At 33.1% G+C, this 8777-nt stretch overlaps 1 protein-coding gene across 21 annotated transcripts in view; it reads right to left on the reverse strand.

The window, feature by feature from the left end:
• The window catches only part of LOC18446246 (ABC transporter B family member 25), a 30259-nt gene extending 23416 nt beyond the window's left edge, over positions 1 to 6843 (reverse strand). For 4 of the 21 annotated variants that reach the window (XR_016041844.1, XR_016041842.1, XR_016041845.1 and 1 more), the window contains exons 1-8: positions 6696 to 6841; positions 3067 to 3141; positions 2527 to 2562; positions 2328 to 2402; positions 2083 to 2207; positions 1841 to 1940; positions 1579 to 1750; positions 792 to 910 (exon numbers count right to left, since the gene is read on the reverse strand). Coding sequence is in view for 2 of the 21 variants with exons in the window: in XM_088848589.1 (XP_088704715.1) it covers positions 792 to 910; positions 1579 to 1750; positions 1841 to 1940; positions 2083 to 2207; positions 2328 to 2402; positions 2527 to 2562; positions 3067 to 3141; positions 6696 to 6782 (789 nt within the window). In the remaining 19 variants the exon portion in view is untranslated. Of the gene's footprint in view, positions 1 to 791; positions 911 to 1578; positions 1762 to 1840; positions 1946 to 2082; positions 2208 to 2323; positions 2403 to 2526; positions 2563 to 3066; positions 3142 to 6695 lie in introns of those variants that run through there. The other 17 variants (XR_016041859.1, XR_016041853.1, XR_016041856.1 and 14 more) reach the window with 8 other exon arrangements.
• Between the last annotated feature and the right edge of the window lie 1934 nt (positions 6844 to 8777).

An 8777-nucleotide genomic window follows, 5' to 3' on the forward strand; every position in this document is an offset into this window, starting at 1 on the left:
GATCAAATTTTGATTATATGTGACAAACTTTAATATTTTAAAGAGTATATTACGATCAAAAAAAGGAAAAAAGACATAGTCATGGTCCAAAGGATGGTGACAAACTTTAATATTTTCCTCTGGCCTGTCTCTCTCTCATTTCATTAGATGGTGATGATGACTCTAATGGATTACGAACTTATCATTACTCAGTATTAGAATATTCTTTTTGACTATGCTACTTAGAAATGTGAGTATGCCTATCATTTTGTGCTCTGAAAATTTTCAAAATGGGAAATGATGCAAAATGACCAGAAACTCTAAATATAATTTTTGAGAGAAGTTCAAGAAAACTCCAAGGGCGGCTCAATTTGTTGCACATTTTAACGGAAGCAACAACATTTCCTAGGTTCAAACTTTAAACTTATTCTTATTGCAACTTTGGCCATGCCCAAGTTCAAATCCCGAGCTGTTCACAATTTTAGGACTATTTCTACATGCATAACTAATATTTTTGTTTTTAACTATATATATATGGATGTTTCATCCTGATTCTTAATTTATAAAAGCCGTGTCAAAACCCTTAGAAACATGTCCAAACTGACAGTCATTTTAGTGTCTTGGTAATGTAGCTTTCTCAGTAAAATCATTAGTTTTTTCAACCGATCAGATTTATAGTCTCAGAACAGCTTAAAATGGAAAAAGAAAAATGTGATAGGTAGAAGCAGAGAAGCATAATAATGCATAATTAATTATGCACACATGCAATAAATATAAAAAATGTAGAGAGAAGTAGCAGAGAGAGTAAAAACCTCTGCAATTGAAGCACCTATTGCAGCAGCAGCTTGAGTCTTATGAGAAAGATCGCAAAGATAATGCCCAAACTTGCGTACCGCAATTGAAATGGCTGGTGTAATTGCCAATGCCAATACTGTTGGACAACAAACAAAAAAGCAGTTCACATAAGAAAGTAACTTATGCAATGGAGATGCACGATGGAATGAGGTATTTGTAACTGGAAGTCTAATGTGCAAGAGAAAAAAAAAATAAGTTTCCTGAGTTGGGTATTGGGAATAACCTCATAAAACTAATTCTATGTACAGTTTCAGTCCTTCCAGATGCTTAGCTTATTGGGTTTCAACTAAATAGAAGTTTGTTGTTGCATGTGGTAATTTGTAATGCAATCAAAATAGTGGATTTTCAAAAGTAAGGATAGAATTTCAATAAGAAAAATGACGAGGAATTCTTATGTAACCAATAGAAACCAAACTGCCATAGAAACCTAAGTCATCTGCAAAAAGGAGCTTTTCAATTTCAAATTATACTCCTCATCTAGAATTCATAGTAGTAGGTTTATATCTAAGGATTATCTTTTAATTGGGCAGTTAAGCAGTAGGATCTGAACTTGGCCATGATGTATTTCTCGAGATTATCAAAATATCAATAAGTGATTAAGCAAAATAACCATGAGAATTTTTAAAATTGGATCAATAGCTAGAAACAATCCATCTCAAAAGGCCATGAACTCCAAAGATTCTATAAGAACACATGAAGACAGAATTTTCCAGATAATTGCCCAACAGTAAACTAATTACTGACATGTTAGCTTCCAAGATGTTGGGAACATGAAGGTCAGGCCAATAAATGCAGTGGAAATACCACACAAGGCGTCAGACAGATTGGTAGTAGCTGCACTTTTTATAATTTGGGTATCTTCAGATAGCCAGCTTAGGAGCTCCCCAGTTCGTGTTACATCAAAGAATGCAATTTCCTGAAATAGTCCTATCATTAAAAACAAATAAAAGAGAAAGAATGTTGAATCAGTTATAGGTCTACAAGAGATGGGAATAGATGGACTAACTTGCTGAATAAGATGACTAAATAAGTTCTGCCTCAACCGGGCAACAACTCTTTCACTAGCCGAAGAAAATAACCATGTATTCATCCCCTCGCATATTGATCTACACTAACATAAATTGGGAAGGAATAAAGTCAGATGATGGTCTACACAGCTAAAATATCATATACATAAACATATCACATGTAATGATCATGATTGCAATCTCGGATATCAACTAATTTTATTAGCGATGTTCACCATACCCTATAACAACAATACCCACAATATCTAATATGGTATCCCTGATAGCATCTAGTGCATCAATTTGTTGCTCAGGTGTTCTCACTTCTCTTGAAACAATGTCAATTATCATTCCCCCATATTTTGGCTGCAGTCCAAAAACTTGAACTGCTTTAGTTGAGGGCGTTCAAATAGATTAAATAGAAGAAATGATTTCTTAATTGACATTTGAAGGAATTGAGCAAAGTGGAATGTGCGAAATACCCACAACTAGAATGCTTGATGTGGATGCAATAAGTAATGCAACAGTTGCCAGAAACAGCTTGTCGGCATCTGGCTTTGCCTGGAAAGAGAAAATATATTAGTATAAATCTATATAGAGAAAATTCTCACCACAATTCATGAAATGCAGCGGTTGCAATACCCAAGAAAGAAGCAAACGGAAAAAAGTTAGAGAAGTCACGCACCATTGAGAGAACTCTACAAAACCCGACATTTGCAGCCTGGTTTCAAAGAAACGAAATGTGTGTTACTAGCTTCGCATACACCAATCCTATTCAGAATACTCAGGTATATGAACCAAAGAAATTGAACGATCGACATCGGCAAGTAATACAACAAGAGATTGATATAGCTACTAGTATCATCAGCAGTAATAATAAACATAAACTCCAATGTCCAGGAGAAACATTTGATATTTCTGAAGAGATGAAAGCATATTTATTAGAAATTGGAAAAGATAGCTCCTTTACGGTACAATTATGATAAGTACATTGATAACTACCAAAACAAATGCAAATTTCTTAACATTAAAAATTGAAATCATATAAAATAAAACTGGTTACAATCTTACAGGAAACCACATTAAACTACATAATCAGGAAACCACATTTTAAACATAATCACCTGCACTGCATCACCTTGCAAATTTCTTAACATTCAAAATTGAATCATATAAAAAAACTGCTTACAATCTCAGAGGAAGCCACATTAAACTACATAATCACCTGCACTGCATCACCATGCTCAAGATCACTAACACGACCATCCGTAGATTGGGCATCACTTCTCTTTGAATCAACCTATTGGAAAGTAACCACATTAGAATTCCTCAACCATTTACTAGTTATCATGTTGATAAGTAACGATAATATTACAGAAAACAAGTATATACCCATGTGAGAGGCTAGAGTGTGTGCCCACATTTGTTTTGGGTAGATAAGCTGGGATTCAAGCCTAGGAGTTATGGTCCTTATACCAGACCACAATGAAGAAAGAAAGAGAGGGAGAGATGTTCATTATCTCTGTTTATGGAATCATTTAAAGTTTTAAACCAATATAATCTGAGAGAGAGACAGACAGGTCTACCTTCATGTAATCATTTAAGGAAAGAGTTTATATAAGGTAGGCACATTAAAATGCAGAAATAAGTTGCACCTCTGATATCCTTTGATAAGAGTTGTTTTGATGTTAGAGGAACACTTTATCATCTCGACATCGAGATGATAGATATGGAGAGAGAAATAGATTTTAAGTTCTAAAAATAATACATCAAGCAACATAGTATTTGGATGGATTTCAACTATTTTTTGAGTTTAAAAGTTTATAATTAAAGATAAAAATAGATTCAGGCACACTCTTGAGAATTTTGAATACCGAAATTGTATTTCATGACAAAATCTGAAAGTACACCTTAATTTGATTATTTAAAGTTGTAACCTTATACAAACCACACCTTTGAGTGCAGTTTCTACAGGGCTGCAGCCCTATTTATTGAAGTTGGGCTACCACCTGACCATGCAGATTTTTCACACCACCAAACAAAAGAAACCGAAAGAACCGGGAGCCCCAATGTGGACTTTCCCTATCCTTTCCATACTCTGCTCTGTCCCTTCCCCTCTTTCTCACTTCTCTCTAGCTTAGTGTAGAAAAATCGGGCCGTTTAAATCGTATGGTTAGATCGGAACCGGGAACCGGCCACTTCTGGTTTCTAACTGGTTTTGGATAACTAGTTGGGTATTATTTTAAAAAAAACAATATATAAAATCTAAAAAAATAAGAAATTTTTGTAATGTATTTTTTTAATGTTTTTTATCATTGACAAAGATTGAAAATTGTTTTCGCCATTAATATGAATTTTTATATTTTCTATCTTTTCTTTGAAAAATAAAAAATGCCTCGGGTACAAATGGATTCTTTAAGATCTTTTTTTTCATTCTTTAAAATCCTTTTTTTTTCATTAATCTTCAATTTAAGTTGGATGTTTTTTGGTTTAATCATGCTTTAAATATACTTTTTACTTTTTATTATATTTTTTTTAACCGCCAGGGATTTATCCGATGAACCCCTTCGGCCCCATGTCCAGACAACTGGATACCCAGAAAAAGTCCCAGCTCAGAGAAAACACCAACACCAGCGACCATTATTCAAATGGAAAAGAGCTTGAAACGCCTCATGCAAAACCAGATACCCAGAAAAAGTCCCAGCTCAGAGAAAACACCAACACCAGCGCTCGATAATGGTCGTCAAGAAGATCTCACCCTTCAGGACCTCCGCATCATGTGAATTCCAATGAAAGATGGAAGAAACAATAGCGCTCCAATCCTTTCTGAAGTGCCAAAACAGGGTACTTTCAAATTCTCAGAGGAGACTTGAAATCAACTGCTTGATTCTTTGTGAGAGAAAAAGACGGTATTTTTTAATAGGTATTGAAATCGACAATTATAGAAAACAAGTATTTAGACATTCTATTGGAGACAAGAAAAAAAAAAGGGATTTGTTCTGTATTCCCAGAAACATAATTGGAAAGCGGGTTTTAAAAATGAAAAGGATGCATCTTTTGTGGCTGTAGCGGCGGTGAAGAGGGAAAGAAACCCATTGTAGCAAAGCTCGGCAGGGGAAGAGAGAGAAGAGAAAGTACCAAAGAATCAGCTACAAATGTAATGAATCTTCTGGTTTTGGAAATCACAGAGGGATTTAAAGACATACAGAGGTGGAGAGAGAAGCAGAGAGGAGATTTAGAAGGAGAGAGATTCAATGGGAGGGTACAAGGTCTTAAGAACAGCAAGGGAGAAAAATGGATGAAGTTTTTATAATGTGCAGGCTTTCCTTAGATCCTCACCCGAAAAAAATCTAAAATTAATTTCCAACACCCCCCAAAAAAATTTGAACAGGGTAAAATGGGAGGCAGGCCTATATCATTTGTTAAAATATACACTGTTTTGAGTGGTTGAAATCCTAGGTGTTTTGTACATCGCTAATGATTAAGCCAAATGATCCCATGTAATAATTTTTCAATAATTAAGTTTTTCAATACTTGAATTGTAATTTTCAATGAGTTATCCGGCTTTAAATATTTTAAAAATGTTGTAACCCAATCAAATTATTTTTCAAAAAAAATTAATAAAGCATTGGCAACCGGGGCTTTGGGTGCCCCAGTTTCTCTATATGTTTAAAAAACCGGATTGATGGCAAATCGTTCACACCCAATCTTGGTTTAGATTGGTTGGATCGGTAATTTGGATTCTTAAAGTATTTGGATTGGTAATCAAAAAATAAAAATAAAATTAAAATAAAGATTTATGTTTATGGATTGAAAAGGAGACGGTAGAAAATATTAGATAAGCTTAAAAAAATAAAAATAAAGAATAAAAAATAAGCTTTTAGGAAGAACCAGGTTGGGACCCATAGCATTTCAGAACCAGTTTGGTCCCAACTAATTCATCATTCAAATCGACAACTTAAATTGGAAGTTGATGGGTTTTAAAACACTAGTTTCTCCTTTTCACTTATAAAAAAGATATGGACCGTCAGATTTGGACCGTCCAAATTAACGGAAGGAACAGGAGGCACCCTGTTATTGTGGGCTGCAGCCATATCAAAACATTTTCCTTTAGTAAATGAAGGGAGAATCAGAATCCAGTGCCATACCTGACCATATAGGTTATCTCTGTTTATTGAACAATTTAACTATATTTTCCTAATAAAACAAGTCCGAAAAGCAAAACCAAAAAGATGTATGATGCCCACAAATAATTCCTTAAAATAAATGAACCATCCTCCGAATCATGTATTCACAAAGAGAGAAGAGAGGAGGAGAGAGACTTCTCAAATTTATCAATCTAAAAGAAAAGGTTTATATAAGGTTGCAATCTTAAAATGTAGAATTATATATGCACCTCAAAATTTTATTGGAAAGGTTGTTTTAATGTTGAAAAACCCTCTAATTGATCATCTCGATATCAAGATGTATGAATATAAAAAAAAAAAAAAATTTGAGTCCCGAAATAGTGCATCTTGCAACACATTTTTTAGACCATCTATTTTCAAGATTTTCGTGTCTACAGATCTACTTGATTTTAATTATTTTTGGAATTTAAAATTTTCTAATTAATTATGAAAGTAGATTTTAAGATAATTCTACTAATCTTTTACAACAAAATTACATATTATGATAAAATTTGAAAGTGCAATTTAATTCGATTGTTTACAACCTTATAGAAACCGTACCTCAAACTAAAGGCACAAAAGATACAAATTTCTATAAGAATAAATTTATAGACAGAGAAACAAAAGCATGGCAATGGAAATAAAGGATAGAGCAACAACAAATCCATCAAGAAAAGAATAACCCAACTTCCGTTTCAGTCTCACAGGAACTCTGATGGTTCAAAAGTGGATCTCTCTCACTTGCAGTGCCATTAGTCTCTGAACCCCCTGCCATTGATTCACAGAAACACAATTAAGAATCTCTAACCAATTCCTGGTTACACTTCAGAAATGAGTTTTGATCAGTCGATAAATATATGTGGAATTGAGTACATTTTCTAGGAATCTAAACAAGAACCAGTATGAGAAAGTCAATCGCTTGTGGAAAAGGATTGACACCCATTTTCTAGCAGTGCACCATCAGTTTTTTTGTCATTTGTGAACCAAGCCCGCATATGTAGAAATGTGGGCCTCTTAATCAATTTATGTTTTAGATGGATTTTAAGATTTAATTTTTAACAATATTTAATCTCTAACATAGAGATCATGAATATGAAAAAATAAATAAATTTTAAAAACTAAAAACAATAATTCTAGTAAGAAAACATTTGGACCGCTAGTTTTCATTGTTTTTAAATAGAACACCTACTTATATCAAATGGATGCTTTACACTTTCTGGACCACATATGTAGAAATACGGTCCAGCTTGCATGAAACAATTTTCCTTTTCTTAATTTCCATTTTATTGTGCATTCTTCACTTTTCGCTTGTATTTTTATTTTTGTATAAATTTTTTTCCTTTTTTATGTATTTCTCTTTTTTTTTTTCTTTATTAAATCAATAGGTCTATAACTATTAACTATTGTATGATTCCTTTTTTTTCATTATAAAAATTTGAGTTAGAGAAATCCATTTTATTGAAATGAGTTGTATTTTACAACAAAATGATAACAAACACTCGGAAATGAGACATGTTCTCAATATTTATATATTTTTAGTAAAACAACATAATTTATAAGGCAATATTATTATTTTTTAGGAAACCTAAAAAACTATATTTTTAAAAAATTATCGTGATTTTTTAATTCCATATCTTGCCGATCCGGCTCATTCTCCAATCCAATTCGCCAATCTACCAATCCCACATTGTTTTTGAGGTGCCCCGTCTAAATCACCGATCCATTTTTTTTTAATCTTGGTTCCAATTATATTGGATGTTTGGATGTGCCAAAGGGACTCTCTCTCCCTTTCCACCATTTTTTTGAGTGTGTGACATCTTTCGCTGTGAGAGAGAGAGTGAGATGCCTTTGAGAACTTTTGATTAAAATTTGAGCAATGGCATTAATTGATGATCACTCCTACATATAGGCTTGTTTAGTTCTAATAAGTGATTAGAAAATGGGTGCGGTTTGTATAGACCGAGGCTCTAAACAATCAAAGTAAAGCTCACCTTCAAATAATGTTGAGAAATATGGTTTTAATATTTAAAATATTGTGATAGCCGTAAAATATTTGACTAGAGGGAGATTTTAATAAAAAAAATTCAAAATTATAAAAAATTAGGAGACTCGGACGACTTTGGCTTTTTGGGTATGGAATTAGCGAATTCCAAATTAGAACCTCAATTATTATTTTTAAACACTATTTCAAGTAAGTCACCTAGACATAACCACCAAAATGGTTGTAGTCACTATCTCATTTAACGGTGAGGTTTGTATAAGGCTGAGGCCCTAAACAATCAAAGTAAGACACACCTTTAAATAGTGTCAAAAGACGTCGTTTCAACACCAAAATTCTTTATGATAGCTTGAAAACCTATTTCCATATTTAATTATAAATATTAAAGCTTAATAATAATGTAGATCAAATAGAACTATGAACACTTGAAAATCTTGAAAACCAACGGTCTAGAGAATACAAGATGCACTATTTCAAAGATTGGAAGTCCAGTTTTATTTAACATCCATACATCTAAAGGTCGAGATGATTGGATTTGAGGACTTTTCAGCATCGAAATAACTTCTATTGAATTTTTTAGATGTGACTTAATTTGATTGTTTAGAGTCTCGACCTTAAATAAACTTTTTCCCTCATTTAATATCCTAGAAAAAACTATGAAAATTTCTATAGCCAACGATAATATCATCATTGAGCTAAAATGATCCACCTAAGAGATATTCTTGGACTACCTACATCAAATACATCCCCAGTTCCAAGTAAAATAAGTAG

Source organism: Amborella trichopoda, chromosome 10 (assembly GCF_054954075.1).
Source record: "Amborella trichopoda isolate Santa Cruz 75 chromosome 10, AtrichopodaSantaCruz75HAP2 v2.0, whole genome shotgun sequence".
Lineage (NCBI taxonomy): Eukaryota > Viridiplantae > Streptophyta > Magnoliopsida > Amborellales > Amborellaceae > Amborella > Amborella trichopoda.